Genomic DNA, 18,870 nt, shown 5'->3' with positions numbered 1-18,870 from the left:
CTGGCGCAGAAGCTGTGTCAATTTGGAATTCAGAGGCTGGTATTTTGTTCGGGGGTACTTTTTGCTCCCCGGTTTTATGGGGGTGACGACCCTCCCACTCTGTCTGCCGTATTCTCTTTGTTGTTTCCTTATTAGGATGCTGGTGGGCAGAGTTGGGAGGGTCGTCAGCTACATGGGAAACACCTGGGCCCGGTGTCTCCCAGGATAAATACACCACTTCCCCATTCATGGAGGAGACTCTCTCCATGCAGACACCTTTATAGATTTTGTTGTGTTTCTTGGTGGTTTTTTGGTTGTTTGCTTGAGCATCTTTCAACACCCTGCATTATCACATTCATGCATGCAAAATACTTACACTACTGATTACTGATTACACACACCATTGTATATTATACTTAGTTACTTATTTAATAAATATATATTTTGTTACTCCTTATCTCCACGTTGTCTCCTTTTTGTTACGGGCTTTGAGCCGGTTCGTGACAACTCTGTAGTGACCTCTTAGTCGACCCCCACTTCCCTTTTGTCTAACAAACCGCTATTCCGGTTTAGCCCACTAGGGCACATTTCCCTATCATTTCTTACAACCATATTTACTGTGCTTGTGTGTGCACTTCTGTGATTGTTTAGTCAGTTAATAAATAAATTATTTAAGACAATTGATGTATGGATGACTCATAGTGAAGACTGGGTTCGTGCAGATAACCAACAATTTAAGACGTTTGGAATGAGACTAACGTGAGGTAACGTAAATAATTCATTAATTCAAAGACTAATTGATCAGATATAAAATATCTGAAAGGTTATATTGGGAAATTATAACTTTATAATTTGAATATTTTCCTTAGTTCCCCGACTTCCTAGTTAACCTTTGGTAACTAGGGGGCAGTCTTTTTACGCATTTATGTTGAAGAACAGCCATAAGGGACCACATTTAGCAAGTGGTCACATGATGGCTCCCGCAGAAAATCTTGCATAAAGTACACAAGTAGCCATTTTTCCAATCGCTTCTTATGAGAAACCAATTGTCCCGACGGATATATTATCGAATTGTTATGTGAAAAACACCTTGAGGATTGATTCTAAACAACGTTTGCCATGTTTCTGTCGATATTATGGAGCTAATTTTGAAAACAGTTTGGCGTTGTAGTGACCGCATTTTCCGGTCGATTTCTCAGCCAAACGTGACGAACAAACGGGAGCTATTTCGCCTACAAAAATAATTTTTGGGGAAAAAAGGAACATTTGCTTTCTAACTGGGAGTCTCTTGAGTGAAAACATCCGAAGTTCTTCGAAGGTAAATTATTTAATTTGATTGCTTTTCTTATTTTCGTGAAAATGTTGCCTGCTGCCAGCAGAGCCTAGCATAGCATTATGCCATGATAAACTTACACAAATGCTTGTCTAGTGTTGGCTGTAAAGCATATTTTGAAAATTTGAGATGACAGTGTGACTAACAAAAGGCTAAGCTGTGTCTCAATATATTTCATTTGTGATTTTCATGAATAGGAAGGTTTTGTAGGAAGAATTATGTCCGCAGGTTTGATAGTCGCAAGAAGTTAATTACAGTTACATGATTAATCAGTTTGATCGCGTAATACTAATTACAGAGAATCTTTGATAAAACTAAGTCTTCAATTTAATGATAGTAAAGACACGACAATAGTTTACAAATGTATCCATGTGTTGCTTTTCTCTCTTGCTCTTTCTCTCTCTCTCTCTTTAAATCTCCATCTTGTGTAACACGTGTCATATTGTGTTTGTCCGCTAGGGACCTTTTGTCATTGTATTAAGTTCTAACCAATAACCTAGACTGTATGTGTATCATATGTTATCATTTAGCTTGTTAGTAAATAAATAATCAACTCAATTTGTGTGGTACGGAATGACTAGTGAAACCTGGGATTGTGCAGATTTACGACATGCGACGTTCAGGATGAGACTGATGAGGAAATTCATTCATTACTGCTTTGAAATTGATGTATTCTTATATTCTTTGAGTTAATTTGGGAAATGGTAACTCATTAAACAAACTTTTCCTGTGGTGCCACGGGTTACTAAGTTAATTGTTACATGATTAATTTAATTACGTAACAATAAACATGGTTAATTATTCAATAAATAGCATGTCATCACATTAACTCTACTACATAATACCATATGTGTTATTTCATAGTTTTGATGTCTACACCATTATTCTACAATGTAGAAAATAGTAAAAATAAAGAAAAACCCTTGAATAAGTAGGTATGTCCAATCTTTTGACAGGTGCTGTATATATAAAACAAAACCTAGACAATCAGGGAGCATGGAAATTCCAAAAGAGATGGATAGAGGAAATTTTCTTGCACATTTTGACGGTGAGGAAATATCATACATTTTAAGTGTGGCCCTCCGAACCTCGGTCGAAGACTGAATCCGGCCTGCTGGGCAAAATGAGTTTGACACCCCTGGTGTAGGGTTAGAAAGGGGCAAGGAGGTGAATATGTTTCCTCTGCAGACGAAGAGAGAAGAGGAAAAAGGGAGGGGGCTGTGGATGTCCAGAGTATGGGGTAATGGTCCCGATGGAGCTCAAGAGTGTTAGACAGAGGTATAAAAGGCAGAGAGGCATGGAGAATGAGGTCTTACCTGTGCAGATTGAGCCGTTCCCTACGTAGCCAGGCTTACAGGTGCACAGGTGGCCTCTGATATTGTTGGTGCAGATGGCATTGTCGTCACAGGAGCTCTGCCAACTTGCACACTCGTCATGTTCTGAGGGAGAGATGCAGCAGGATCAGACTGTGTGGCAGTGTCTGTCTGTGGCGTATAGACTACTTGGTTGTGTGAGAGTGTATGTGTAACATGAATGCATGTTTGTGTCCTATGTGTTTGTTTGTGTCTGTGTTTGCATGCAGTGTGCACGTGCATCCCTCCTGTAGGGTCAACATCATATTTTCATTCAACAGTGTACTTTATATCTGAGCTGCTGTACCGATGGGCTGATTTGAGCATTCAGCCTCATGTAATAGGGAGTGGGTTTGCACCACAGGCAGTGTATGATCAAACATGATCTGTAGCCGCTCATCGCTGCAAAAAAACAGCATCTCATTTACTCGCCTACTTCTGGTTATCCATGACAGGTTGTAACACAAATACAGCCAAAAGATATATTGAATGCAGTTAACGATTCAAACTTCGCCACACACTTGATCTTATGCTGTGTACAAATCCACCGTGGTAAACTGTATGCGTTCCGGTTGAAATTCATTCAATTCAACTGGAGGCAATCCATAATGCTGCTTCTCATCTGACGGACTAGGCTCCGGTAAGTGCAGTGTGTTGCATGCCTTTGATTTTTTCAATTTGTATGTTGCTTTGCCTTGCGGTCTCTGAAAAGGAAGTGGATTAACCTCTTAAGTCGACCCTCTACTTTTTTGAACATTCTGTTAAAAATCGCGCAACATTTCAGCGCCCTGCTACTCATGCCAGGAATATAGTATATGCATTTGCTTAGTCTGTGTGGATAGAAAACACTCAGACGTTTATAAAACTGGTTAAATCACTGCTGTGGCTTTACCAGAACGGCATTTACATCGAAAAGCACAGGAAAAACTGATCACTGAAAATGGGAAAATATATCCATGCGCTACTTGAACCCATTGATAAAGGTGAACCACAATTAATTGACTGAGGTTGCAGTACCTACAGCTTCCACACGGTGTCTAGAGTCTTGTCATTTCCCTTCAAGTTTTTTCTTGGTCAAACACATGCAGGGCACCGTATCTCCTATGGTCTAGGACCGTATATTTTCGTTGAGTTTCTAGCCGGACATTTTTCCAGACGGACAGCTAATGATCTTTACATCGCCTCCTGATGAATTTTATCGCTTATTAACGTTTACTAATACCTAAAGTTGCATTACAAACGTATTTCGAAGTGTTTTGTGAAAGTTTATCGTCGACTTTTTGAATTTTAAAAAATGACGTTACGTTTTGAAACTATGTTTTTTTCGTTTATCACACAGTCTACATATAACGATATCTAGGCTTTATATGGACCGATTTAATCGAAATAAAGACCCAAATAGTGTTTATGGGACATCTAGGAGTGCCAACAAAGAAGATGGTGAAAGGTAATGAATGTTTTCTATTTTATTGTGCGGTTTGTGTAACGCCGAAATGCTAATTATTTTGTTTACGTCCCCTGTGGGTCTTTTTGGGTGTTACATGCTATCAGATAATAGCTTCTCATGCTTTCGCCGAAAAGCATTTTAAAAATCTGACTTGTTGCCTGGATTCACAACGAGTGTAGCTTTAATTCGATACCCTGCATGTGTATTTTAATGAACTTTTGAGTTTTAACTAATACTATTAGCATTTAGCGTAGCGCATTTGCATTTCCAGAGCTCTAGTTGGGACGCAAGCGTCCCGAGTAGAAGCAACAGGTTAACCATTGTTGATATGACTCTCCTGCGAAGATCTGAAGGATCAGGTTACAGTGGTTCCGCTATAAAGCGCTCCTGCAGAGGGGGAGAGGGTGGTGAAGTTGTCCATTATATGATGGTCATATACGTATACCTGCAGGAACTCTTTCTCTCCCACTCTGCAGAAATGGAAGTGAAAAATATCTTTGTTTACAACAGAGAGAGATTTTGTAGTACTGTGACATCCAAGCTCGGATAATGAACCAATATTTCAGTTATCCAAACCGGTGGAATGGTCCGTGCTTACTTTTAAAGGATGAACCACTGTTGGCACCATTTAGCTAATAAAATGTTAACATTTTTTAGGAAGTTTAATTTATTATTAAATTAGACACTTATTGGACAACTTCAGTAGGCAGTTAACTAGATAGATTATTTAACTTCTTTGGGCTCATTGGGACACTAGCGTCCCACCTCGACAACATCCGGTGAAATTGCAGAGCTCCAAATTCAAATTACAAAAATAGTAATAATAAACATTCATGAAAATACAAGTGTTATATATCGGTTAAAAGATTATTTTTGTTAATCCATCCACTTTGTCAGATTTCAAAAAGGCCTTACGGCGAAAGCATACCATGATATTATCTGAGGAGAGCGCCCCGAATACAAAAGCGTACAAACATTTTCCAACCAAGTGATAAAATAAATCACTTACCTTTGAAGATCTTCCTCTGTTGGCAATCCAAAGGGTCCCAGCTACACAATAAATGGTTGATTTGTTCGATAAAGTCCCTCTTTATGTCCCCAAAACTCAGTTTTGTTGGAGCGTTTTGTTCGGTAATCCACTGGCTCAAAGGCGGTCAAAACATGCAGACGAATACATCCTAATAGTACCGGTAAAGTTCATCGAAACATTTTGCTTTATTTATACAGGTTTTTTCTCATTGAGATAATATCTTTTCCAAGAGAGACCTGAGAAACAGCTGGCCTAAAAACTTGATGAAACATCTTGACTAAAAACAGCTGGCCCAAAAACAAATATACTCTTCTATATACATCGGTCAATATACATCGACCACCAACGAAACTAGATCATCACATTTTTAAATGATCAGGAGAGAATTCCAGGACAACGGTGCTAAGTATCTAAAACTATTTCTACCATGACCTATTCTAATTTTTGGTACTGTTAGAAGCAAATCAGAATGGGACAGGATGACCCCCAGTCTTCTCTTTAAGTTATTAAGGGATGATGATGTTATGGAAATGTGAAGATACGATAGCTAGCCATTTTCTGTGCAAATATCTCTGCCTGTGGTAACTAGCTAGCTAACTTCAGCCTCACAACCATGTCTGCGACGCTAGTTTAAAGTTAGCTATCTAGCTACCTTAGCCAAATAAGTCTGGACTGTCTCTGACACTGTTTCACTTGTTAGCTAACGTTAGCTAAGTTAGCTGGCTAGCTACATTACCATAGCTAGATTTTACTTTTCTCTATCTGGGTTAATTTAGCCAAGCTATTTGGCAGGACTACCTCATGCTTGCATAGTGATTGATCGATTTAGCTAGCGTTACTGTACTGGCTTTCAACTTTGAACCTAAGTTTGAGGGTAAGTAAAACTGTGAAAATCCTTTTTGTGTGTGAGGACAGAGCTCTGGGGGAATAAAACAGATTTTCATTGACCCTGTGTAAAACAGCATCTACTTCTCCCACATTGTCATCGATAACCAATAGTACAAACTTGAAACTTGAAAGCCTTAACTTCACCAGAGGCTCTTAGAACCATGCAGCCACTTTGGGACAAAATACATTATATGCACAGATACCATAGATAGTCTGGCCTTCATTTTACCATACTTGCACCATTGGTCATTTACAAAGATATTCTGTCATAGTGACCAATCTGAAACATCACAGGCTAGGAGCAGCTCATGGGCAAAGTTCCTTGCTCAAGTGCACAACAGCAGTAGGTAGTATACAGAGCAGAGATATTGTCGCAGGTAACCCTCTGGCTGCCAGATCACTCCCTGCAGATTTCCCCAGAAGCAGCTACGGAGTTTGAACTGATAACGCACTGGTTATCAGCCTGCCTTTCTAACCTCAAAGCTACTGCTGCCCAAATTAATTTAGCTTTATCCTCACTCCCTTGGCTTTGTTAAAACATTTAACTTGGCTTATCATCCCTTCCCTCTTCAACGTTTGTAATTTAGAAATGTGTGTGAACCTGTCCCTTAAAATCTCTAGTGCTAGCGGTTAAGCCTAGCAATTAAGAGTGTTGGGCTGGTAACCGAAAGGTTGCTGGTTCAAATCCCAGAGCCAGCATGGTTGAAAAATCTGCTGTGTTTCTCTTGAGTAAGGCAGTTAACCCCCATCAACAACTGCTACCCGGACGCCGAAGATGTGGAGGTCGATTAAGGCAGCCCCCCGCACCTCACTGATTCAAAGGGGTTGGGTTAAATGCGGAAGACACATTTCAGTTTAATGCATTCAGTTGTGCAACTGATTAGGTTTCCCTTTACCCTCTTGTAGCGGAAGAGATGGACCAGGAAGCGCTCTTGCTTTCAGACAACTCAACTATAGCCTGAAGTTAAAGAAAAACAGAAAAGCCTTACATGCAGTCAGTATTCTGTAAATGCCACCTTTTTTACACACCAAGGGAGGTCCGTGGGACACACATGTGCATACATAGGACTGTGAACACAGCAAGCAACACACCAAGCTTGAGCAGTAGCCGGGTCTTGCCAGATATGTTGAAATACTTGTGTATTTTGAAAACAGATTGTTATAAGGTATTTTGCGGAGTACATTAACTTCTTATGGCTGGGGGGCAGTAGCTTGAGTAGCTTGGATGAATAAGTAAAGTAAACGGCCTGCTCCTCAGTCTCAGTTGCTAATATATGCATATTATTATTAGTATTGGATAGAAAACACTCTAAAGTTTCTAAAACTGTTTGAATGATGTCTGTGAGTATAACAAAACTCATATGGTAGGCAAAATCCTGAGTTGAAATCAAAACAGGAAGCCAGAAATCTGAGCTTTGTATGTATGTATGAGTCCCCAATGAAATCCCCTTGAGATATGAATGATGTTGCACTGCCTAGGGGTTCCAGTAGATGTCAACCGTCAATAGATATTATAATGAGACTTCTATGGTGTTGTGGGAGTGAATGAGAGCAGAATATATCAGGTGTCCACCATTTTGTGATCGCGCTTATTCCTCATGGTATTCACTTGCATTCCATTGTTCACGAAGACAAGAAGGAGTACTCCGGTTGGAATTTTATTGAAGCTATATGTTAAAAACATCCTAATGATTGATTCTGTACTTAGTTTGAAATGTTTCTTCGACAGGTAATATAACTTTTTGAAGTTTTTGTCCGATATAACGCTGACCAGAATGAGCGTTTGGATATGTATACCAAACGCGCTAACAAAAGAAGGTATTTGGACATAAAAAGGGATTTTTTTGAACAAAACAAACATTTATTGTGGACCTGGGATTCCTGGAGTGCTTTCTGATGTATATCATCGCAGGTAAGGGAATATTTATCATGTAATTTCGTGTTTATGTTGACGTCAACATGACGGCTATTGTGACAAATATTTCTGAGCGCCGTCTCAGATTATTGCATGGCTGGCTTATTCCGTAAAGTTTTTTTGAAATCAGACACAGCGGTTGCATTAAGGAGAGGTATATCTATAATTCCATGTGTATATTATCATCTACATTTATGAGGAGTATTTCTGTTGAATGATGTGGCTATGCAAAATCACTGGATTTTTTGGGAACTATTGAATGTAACGCGCCAATGTAAACTCATATTTTGATAAATATGAACTTTATCAAACAACATACATGTATTGTGTAACATGAAGTCCTATTAGTGTCATCTGATGAAGATCATCAAAGGTTAATGATTAATTTGATCTCTATTTTCTGCTTTTTGAAACTCCTCTTTGCCTGGAAAAAAAATGGCTGTGTTTTTCTGTGGCTATGTGGTGACCTAACATAATCGTTTGTGGTGGTTTTGCTGTAGAGCACATTTGAAATCGGACACTGTGGTGGGATTAACAACGAGAATAGCTTTAACATGGTATGAGATACATGTATGTTTGAGGAATGTTAGTTTTGAGATTTTGATGTTTTGAAAATGGCGCACCTACACTTTGACTGGCTGTTGTCAAATCGCTCCTGTTTACGGGATTGCAGCCATAAGAAGTTTAAGGAGACCGCGATCCAGACAGCTCAGTGGACCAGACAATCTAGTTTCTGGATACTCCAGGCATGGTGGGTTACATTTTTCATTAACTAGCCTGGCTGACGTGACCCACATGACTCACAGCACAGTGTAGGCTATGACCACACTGGTCTGGAAAGAAGGCTGTGTGTTTTAATTCAATATTTGCACATAAATTGTGCAACAGGGTTTGATTCGTTCTCTCAAATGTTTTTTTTCCTTGGGGGTTGAGACCTCCCATTGAAGTAGAAGGGGGCGGCACTTGGGGGCTGAGTGTGTCTGTTCATGTGGGTGTTTGAGTGAGAAAGACACAGATGAGAGCCAACCAGTAAAAGCACAGCCCCCTTTATTATTGACCCATTGTGCTGACAATATCAAAGAGGAATTTGATAGTTAAGTGTTAGCCAGAACAATGATTAACTGCAATGGAAAAGTAATTGATTGTCTGCTTTACTACAGATTGCTCAGGACGTCTCTATTTTAAACTCTGACTGCTTGGGGAAACCCATTGAGAACTGGATTGCGGTCATAAAGGACACAAACCTTTGGTCTGCCAGCTGAGAAAAGCAGGCCAAGGACTTCTATTTGAAGTGCATGTATAGTTTGAAATGACCCTGCTAGTGGTGCCTCAGATGCTCATTCATTTTTTAGCCTGAAACAATATGTTAGTCACTAAACATTCTTCTCTCCAGATAGAAAAGGTGACATCGCTTTAAAATTTCTGCCAATGGTCCTCCCAACACCAACCCAACACGTCTACAAGATTGGTATGAAGACATTCTGACCCAGCTTCGAAGAGACCAGAATGTCCTTCATTGACTTGCAGCCTGTAAGTTTAAATAGTTGATAGGCATAGGATGTAACGGTTGTCTTCCTCCTCCTCTGACGAAGAGGAAAATAATCACCCACAACTCAAAAGTGAAACCAGGCTACCTAATTATGGTTCTCAATCAGGGACAACGATATACAGCTGCCTCTGAGAACCATACCAGGCCAAACACAGAAATCCCAAATTATAGAAAAAGGAACATAGACTGCCCACCCCAACTCACGCCCTGACCATACTTAAACAAAGACCAAACAAAGGAACTAAGGTCAGAACGTGACATAGGAAGACTGATTGGAAAATTAGATGATACCATTTGTAAAACAGCATTCCAAAATATGTTATTAATAACAGCACACTCCAAGACATTGTTGTGTGAATGAACCTGTGAGCCCCAGCCCCAAATGAATGGAAGATGTAGGCATCAAACATGTTAATATTGATGTGTAAAGGGCTACGTAGTATACAAAATAAATTGTGTGTGATGGCATTGTTAGCGTACCTCCATCCTTTGCACAAGTCCTCATATTCAGTACTTGCGCCAGGTGGACTCTAACCAGACCCTAACCATTTGTGTTAGCTCTTTGGGACTTCTCACAGGTGTTTACAGTCAATTGTGGACAAGCATTGGAGAAAAGTACATTGCTTGGGGCACTGGATATGTGCTTCAAAAGCAGCCGGGTCAAGTGCTCAACCCAAGGTGCTGGATTAGAAGCACAACCCTACCCTACTGGGTTGAATTAACCCAATGCTGTGTTTGACCAATATTGACCAAGCGCTGGGTTGTCGAAATGACCCAAATTGGGTAACAATAATTCATTTTGGAAAAATAATTTGAACCTTTTCATGTGACTTCCAAATATCTCTAATGGTCGCCCCAGCATGGGTTTTTTATGCATGCTATGTCAGAATGCCCTCACTGTTCCAAAATGAAAATGTGACCGCAACAGACCAAACTCATCTTGTCTCCTCTTATTATCGTTGTTTGATGCGAAAAAAACAAACATGGCGGTGTGCACAAACTACCCATCTTCGGATTACTTTAGATTTCTAGTGTTTTTCTCAATTATTTAGATCAATTTTGAGCTCACCAATGATGTGATGAATTATAAATCGTAATTGCTATTAGCCAATTCATTTTGTGGTTTCTGTCAGCCGAGAGTTATCGAAATAATGACCGCTTATGTTACGTCAGTCTTTCCTCAGTTAGCGCCAGGACAAATGTAGCCTACATTTTCCAGTTTGGATGATTGTGTTATGCTGTAGCTCTTCTGTTAAATGTCTGAACATTGCATCCAAAAATAAAATGGTCACATTCAGGACATAACTTTGTATGGACTGTGTTTGTGCAAAATGTTTCTGTGAAAAAAAACAGTGTGGCCAGCTCAAATGCATCAATCGAAACTGGATGTTCTAAATATGCATTCGAATCACACCGGTTTGAGCATATGCTGCAAGGACCACTGTAGAATGGTACCTGTGAAAAGGTTAATTGCCATATTAGGCATAACTCAATGTCTACCTTTTAAAATAAGAAGTACAGTTGAAATCGGAAGTTTACATACACTTTAGCCAAATACATTTAAACTCATTTTTCACAATTCCTGACATTTAATCACAGTAAAAAAATCCCTGTCTTAGGTCAATTAGGATCACAACTTTATTTTAAGGATGTGAAATGTCAGAATAATAGTGGAGAGAACGATTTATCTCAGTTAATATTTATTTCGTCATATTCCCAGTGGGTCTGAAGTTTACATACACTCAATTAGTATTTGGTAGCATTGCCTTTAAATTGGGTCAAAACGTTTCAGGTAGCCTTCCACACGCTTCCCACAAAAAGTTGGGGGAATTTTGGACCGTTCCTCCTGACAGAGCTGGTGTAACTGAGTCAGGTTTGTTGGCCTCCTTGCTCGCACACGCTTTTTCAGTTCTGCCCACAAATTTTCTATGGGATTGAGGTAAGGGCTTTGTGATGGCCACCCCAATACCTTGACTTTGCTGTCCTTAAGCCATTTTGCCACAACTTTGGAAGTATGCTTGGGGTCATTGTCCATTTGCGACCAAGATTTAACTGCCTGACTGATGTCTTGAGGTGTTGCTTCAACATATTTATATAATTTTCTTTCCTTATGATGCAATCTATTTTGTGAAGTGCTCCAGTCCTTCCTGCAGCAATGCACCCCCACAACATGATGCTGCCACCCAGGTGCTTCACGGTTGGCATGGTGTTCTATGGCTTGCAAGCCTCCCCCAAACATAACAATGGTTATTATGGCCAAACAGTTCTATTTTTGTTTCATCAATCCAGGGGACATTTCTCCAAAAAGTACAATCTTTGTCCCAATGAGCAAACCGTAGTCTGGCTTTTTTTATGGTGGTTTTGGAGTAGTGGCTTCTTCCTTGCTGAGCGGCCTTTCAGGTTATGTCAATATAGGACTAATTTTACTGTGGATATAGATACTATTGTACGTGTTTCTTCCAGCATCTTCACAAGGTCCTTTTCTGTTGTTTGAACAGATGAACGTGGTACCTTCAGGCCTTTGGAAATTGCTCCCAGGGATGAACCAGATTGTTTTTCTGAGGTCTTGGCTGATTTCTTTTGATTTTCCCATGATGTCAAGCAAAGAGGCACTGAGTTTGAAGGTCGGCCTTGAAATACATTCATAGGTACACTTCCAATTGACTCAAATTATGTCAATTAGCCTATCAGAAACTTCAAAAGCTATGACATCATTTTGTGGAATTTTCCAAGCTGTTTAAAGGCACAGTCAACTTAGTGTATGTAAACTTCTGACCCACTGGATTTGTCATACAGTGAATTATAAGTGAAATAATCTGTCTGTAAGCAATTGTTGGAAAAATGACTTGTGTCATGCGCAAAGTAAATGTCCTAACCGACTTCCCAAAACTTTAACAAGACATTTGTGGAGTGGATGAAAAATTATTTTTAATGACTCCAGCCTAAGTGTATGTAAACTTCTGACTTCAACTCTATGTCCCTAAGGGAATAAGGTGCCATCTGGGGATTATTCTATGGGTGCCTGCCAACTGGCACCCCATTCCCTACAGTATGTAGTGCCCCATAGGGCCCTGGTCAAAAAAGTAGTGCACTAGGGAATAAGGTGCAATTTTCCAAGGCTGTAACAGTGCAAAGAGCGATTAGTTACCTCCATTGATTTGTCCGATTACCGCCATTGAATTGTCTGACTGGAAAATCACTAATATTTTTGGAAATTCACATTTCTAAATGGCCCCACCTCCTCTGTCATTTCCTACATCCAGCATATCATTCCTCCTGTCCCTAGCATAAATTGATAACATACTGGGGAAGCTATTTGTTTCAGAGTACATTGAATTTGACCTCGGAGAGAGTAACTTGTCATTTTCTGTTCATGTGGTTTAACAAACTTAATGGACAGGAAATTAAAAGTAACTCTCTCCGAGGTCAAATTCCCCATACCCTGAAACAAATAACTTACACATCCACATTCCTCCTTTCCCTAGCAAAATTGGCTTACATTCTGACATGCTGAATGTAGGAAATGACAGAGGAGGTGGTGCCATTTGGACATGTGAATTTCCCAATGAGACAAATCAATGGTGGTAATCAGTTGGTCTTTGCGTTATTACAGCCTCGAAAACACTGTTGCTGATGAGCTATTCTGTTGATAATCTGCACACCACCATCTGCATAGTCTGTATCCCAAATGGTTACCTTATTCTATAGTGCAATACTTTTGACCAGAGCCCTTTGGTCCATGGTCTAAAGTAGTGCACTACATACCGTAGGGAATAGGGTGCCATTTGGCATGCAGCCAGAATAATCCACCACAACAAAACCTAATTGGAGGCATTGCATACCAGGAGGAATGTGTTTGATTTCACTAAATCAGAGAGTATCGGAAGTAAACACAAGCTTGGCTTATTTGAATCAGATGGAGAACCCCAGCCAATGTCAACAGACAGTAGGTGTACACATTTCCATCCTTCAAAAGGCCCAATCTGTGATATGGTTTCACCTCACAGACTGTCAATCCTTGCATCTATAGCTCGGTCTATCTCATTTATAGAGATTACATTTCTCCAGCCCCACTCCTCAGATGTACAGCAAACAAAGTGGTGTGGGAGCCGGCCTCCATTTAGTTGTTTTTCAAATTCAGGATTGTGTCTTAAACTTAATTTGCTAGTTTATCTGATACAAGCATTGTATCTCCAACACTCAGCAGCCTTGTAATAAAATCCCCCCCACCCTTCCTCTCGTGTCTTTCCCACCTTTGTAAAACGGTTTCATGAAATCTCTTGACCTGACAGCCCAAGTTTAACTACAGTGTGGAGCTGCGTCTGGACCCCTCTCCAGCTGAAGGAGAGTGTGTGTGGCTCCAGAGTACACATATCTACCTGGGGTCAAATGGCTCTCACAATCACTTATGGTTTTCTGAGAGGCAGAGAGAGAAGGATGCTCTAGTCAATGTGTTGCTTCTATCAGCCAGCACTGAGTAAAACTATAAAACTCTATGTATCAAGCTTCTCAGAATGTTGATGTAGGTTCAGCCCCCCGGGTCCATCTTAATCCTTGTGAACTAAAAGTCTAAACTGATCCTAAATCAGCACTCCTTCTCTGAGAAACATTGTACTGCCCCTGATCTGTAGTTTTGTACAAGACTCAGATTAAACAAACTGACAACCCGTGAGAAGTGAGTGCACTCTGTTTACCAAGACACAATACTTGCCAACCTTGAGATCTCAAAATGATCAATAATTCTCAGGAAGTTAGGTACGAGGTGGTATGGAAAAACAGGAAGTGTTTGTGTGTTGGCCTACCCACATGTTCTAAGTGTTTGTGTATGCATATTTGACCTACCTGTGCAGGAGTAGTCATCCACTCTGATGAAGGCAGGTAGACAGTCACAGCGATGGCTGCCAGGGACATTCACACATGCTGTGTTAGCCTGGCAGTAGTGCCTTTGAACAGCACACTCATCAATATCTGAGAGAGAAGAACCCACACAGAGGAATTGTCAATAAATATTTGTATATATATTGTTTAATGGGTAGTGACCGTTGGAGGGTAGAAAGGGGGACAGAGAGTAGGGGCCAAGGAGGAATATAGAACTCTGTCACCAGTGGGTATGTGTGGTTTGGAGCCTATAGCACTACAGTACCACTATACCAGACTCCGGCACAGGAGTTGTCAATATCTGAGGAAACAGACAGAGCTTTATGGCCGAAATGAAGCGCTGTGCCATGGGTGGTCTAGTGCAGGGTTTCCCAAACTTGGACTTAGTGTCCCCCCTGAGTGCACGTTTTGGTTTTTGCCCGAGCACTACATGGCTGATTCAAATAATCAACTCACCATCAAGCCTGGATTATTTTAATCAGCTGTGTAGTGCTACGGCAAAAAACAAAATATGCACCCAGGGGCAATGCCACGACAGTCTTTAGGACACCCTGGTCTAGTGGTTAGTGTCGCAGACCCCAGGCCACATGTACCTGTATTGATGTGGGTTCAAATCTGTCCCACTACCTTTTGACACTCTCACCTCTTATTTTTCCACACTATCCCTATGACTGTTCAATAAAAATACCAAAAAACGTTAAAAAAATAAGTGGAATTTCATCCCTGGGAGAGAAAGTGGCAGCGTCCCAAATTACACCCTCTTCCCTTTATAGTGCACTACTTTAGACCAGAGCCCTATGGGCCATTATCAAAAGTAATGCACTATAAAGGGTGCTGTGGCATTACCCAGTTGGGTTTATTTGACCTTCATACAATGTAAAAGGCGGCAGGTAGCCTCGAGGTTAGAGTTATTATTTATAAACACTCTGAGCACGTGGAAAGGCACTAGTCTATATAAAATTATTATTATTGGAGTTATCGATATCTGAAGGAGTTTACAGTCATCCTATAATGGGAAAGTAACAAGTGTCATGAAGAATATTGAATTTAGCACCAACAAATTGTATTGGTCACATGCACTGAATTCAACAGGGGTAGACTTTACAGTCAAAGGCTTACATACAAGCCCATTCCCAACAATGAAGAGTTAAAAAGGAAGACAAATATTTGCTGGATAAAAATGGAAATAATAAAAAATAACGCTATATACAAGGAGTACCAGTACTGAGTCAATTTGCAGGGGTACGAGGTAGTTGAGATAATTTACGGAATTTACAGTAGATGTGGGTAGGGGTAAAAGTGACTATGCAATCAGGATATACACTGTGTACAAAACCTTAAAACTGATTCGGGATCGGTGTCCCTTCCATGGGATGGTTGAGCTAATGTAGGCTAATGCGATTAGCATTAAGTTGTAAGTAACAAGAACATTTCCCAGGATATAGACATATCTGATACTGGCAGAAAGATTAAATTATTGTTAATCTAACTGCACTTTCCAATTTACAGTAGCTATTACAATGAAATAATACCATGCTATTGTTTGAGGAGAGTGCATCATTTTGAATATGAAAAGTTATTAATAAACATATTAGGCACATTTGAGCTGTCTTGATACAACATTTTGAACAGAAATGCCATGGTTCACTGGACTTTGCACATAAACTGCTGCCATCTAGTGGACAACATCTAAATTGCACCTGGGCTGGAATAATACATTATGGCATTTCTCTTACATTTTAAAGATGATGGTACAAAAAAATAGAAAATAACAGTTTTTTCTTTGTATTATCTTTTACAGATCTATTCTGTTCTTTTCTCCTACATCCCTTTCACATTTCCACAAAGTTCAACGTGTTTTTTTACAAAAGGTACCAAGAATATGCATATCCTTGCTTCAGGGTCTGAGCTACAGGCAGTTAGATTTGGATATGTAATTTTAGGTAAAAAAAAAAAAAAAAAAGGGGCGACAGACTGAGCTGGTGAATTCAGGTGTGATCGCTTATTGATGTCACTTGTTAAATACACTTCAATCACTGTAGATGAAGGGGAGGAGAAAGGTTCAATAATTATTTTAAAGCCTTGAGACAATTGAGACATGGATGTGTGCCATTCAGGAGATGAATGGGCTAGGCGCACCAGTTTGCATCAAGAACTGCAAAGCTGCTGGGTTTTTCATGCTCAACAGTTTAATGTGTGTATCAAGAATGGTCCACCACCCAAAGGATACCCATCCAACTTGACACAACTGTGGGACGCATTGGAGTCAACATGGGCCAGCATCCCTCTGAAATGCTTTTGACACGTTGTAGAGTCCATGGCCCGACGAATTGAGGCTGTTCTGAGGGCAAAAGGGAAGGGGGGAGTGCAACTCCAACCAATATACTCAGTCAGTTATGAAAACTAAGGCAACCCCTATTACTAGCCTATTCAACCTCTTTTTCGTATCTTTTGAGATCCCCAAAGATTGGAAAGCTGCTGCGGTCATCCCCCTCTTCAAAGGGGGAGACTCTCTAGACCCAAACTGTTATATACCTATATCCATCCTGCCCTGCCTTTCTAAAATCTTTCCAAGCCAAGTTAATAATCAGATCACCGAATTAAATCTAGAATCGGCTTCCTATTTCTCAACAAAGCCTCCTTCACTCATGCCGCCAAACATACCCTCGTAAAACTGACTATCCTACTGATCCTTGACTTCGGCAATGTCATTTACAAAATAGTCCCCAACACTCTACTCAGCAAACTGGATGTATCACAGTGCCATCCGTTTTATCACCAAAGCCCCATATACTACCCACCACTGCGACCTGTATGCTCTCGTTGGCTGGCCCTCACAACATATCTGTCGCCAAACCCACTGGCTCCAGATCATCTATAAGTCTTTGCTAGGTAAAGCCCTGCCTTATCTCAGCTCACTGGTCACCATAGCAACACCCACCCATAGCATGCGCTCCAGCAGGTATATTGCACTGGTCATTCCCAAAGCCAACACTTTCTTTGGCTGCCTTTCCTTCCAGTTTTCTGATGCCAATGACTAGAACAAATTGCAAAAATCTCTGAAGCTGGAGTCTTATATCTCCCTCTCTAACTTTAAGCATCAGCTGTCAGAGCAGCTTACCAATTACTGTACCTGTACACAGCCAATCTGTAAATAGCACACCCATCTACCTCATCCCCATATTATTACTTACCCTCTTGCTCTTTTGCACCTCAGTATCTCTATTTGCGCATCATCATCTGCACATCTATCACTCCTGTATCAATGCTAATTTGTAATTATTTTAGGTGACTTTAAAACAGTTACAGATTTGAATGGTTGGAGAAAACGGAGGATGGAACAACAACATTGTAGTTACTCCACAATACTCACTTAATTGACAAAGTGAAAATAAGGAAGCATGTACAGAATAAAAATATTCCAAAACATTCATCAAACTTAAAGTAATATTGCAAAAAATGTGGCATAGAAATTAACTTTTTTTCCTGAATACAAAGTGTTATGTTTGAGGAATATAAAGTACAACACATTGCAGAGTACCATTTTCCATATTTTCAAGCATAGAGGTGGCTGTATCATGTTATTGGTATGCTTGTAATTGTTAAGTACTGTGGAGTTTTTCATGAAAAGAAAAACATAATTGATCTAAGCACAGGCAAAATCCTAGGGAAAATCTGGTTCAGTCTGCTTTCCACCAGACGCTGGGTGAGGAATTCACCTCTCAGCAGGACAATTTTGAAAAGAATAATGGTCAAATGTTGCACAATCCAGGTGTGGAAAACTCTTAGAGAATTACCCAGAAAGACTCACAGCTGTAATCACTGGCAAAGGTGCTTCTACAAAGTATTGAATCAGTGATGTAAATACTTACGTAAAAATACATATTTCTGTATTTCATTATCAATAAATTAGCAAACACTTCTAAAAACATATTTTCACTTTGTCACTATGGGGTATTGTGTGTAGAACGGTGAGAGAAAAAATAAATTTAATCAATTTTGAATGCAGTCTAACATAACAAAATATGGAATAAGTCAAATAGTGCCTTAAGACAGTATTGATACTATGTACCAATGTTTAAGCTAAAGGTGGGCTGCATTGTACAATCTGTACTGTATGGGGGCCCTATACAGAAGTCAGTAATGGTACAATACTGTATTAAGTAAGTAGCCTTGCACAAACCTTGGCTTGTGCGAGCCGAAATGGTTAATGAGAGCAGGATCTCTTGTTTCTGTAGCCTGAGGCAGCTTGATGTACAAGTACACCCCCTAGACAGGATGCTAGTGTATCGCAGGGCCTTAACCCCAATCCATCTCCTCAATGGTGAGTGCCAAGCATTCGGTCCCATTTTTACAGAAATAGGAAAAGAGGCAGAGGGAGAGCGAGAGAAAGGGGTGGAGAAAGGGGGGGGATGAAAGGCACACACCAAGCCCGGAAGATTTTACACAACAATATCCAGGTAATACTGTATCATTGTAGATTACAACCAGGCTATGCA

The 18,870-nt window shown here is 40.2% G+C and overlaps 1 protein-coding gene across 1 annotated transcript in view; it reads right to left on the bottom strand.

Moving 5' to 3' along the window:
- Positions 1-18,870, bottom strand: part of LOC115113446 (protein kinase C-binding protein NELL1) — a 481,860-nt gene that overhangs the window by 96,077 nt on the left and 366,913 nt on the right. The window contains exons 13-14 of the mRNA XM_029641098.2: positions 14,336-14,461; positions 2,629-2,751 (exon numbers count right to left, since the gene is read on the bottom strand). Coding sequence (XP_029496958.1) covers positions 2,629-2,751; positions 14,336-14,461 — 249 coding nt within the window. The remainder of the gene's footprint in view (positions 1-2,628; positions 2,752-14,335; positions 14,462-18,870) is intronic.

This window comes from Oncorhynchus nerka, linkage group LG28, assembly GCF_034236695.1.
Source record: "Oncorhynchus nerka isolate Pitt River linkage group LG28, Oner_Uvic_2.0, whole genome shotgun sequence".
NCBI lineage: Eukaryota > Metazoa > Chordata > Actinopteri > Salmoniformes > Salmonidae > Oncorhynchus > Oncorhynchus nerka.
Note: the sequence above shows the minus strand (reverse complement) of the source record. Positions and strands in the feature narration are given on the sequence as shown.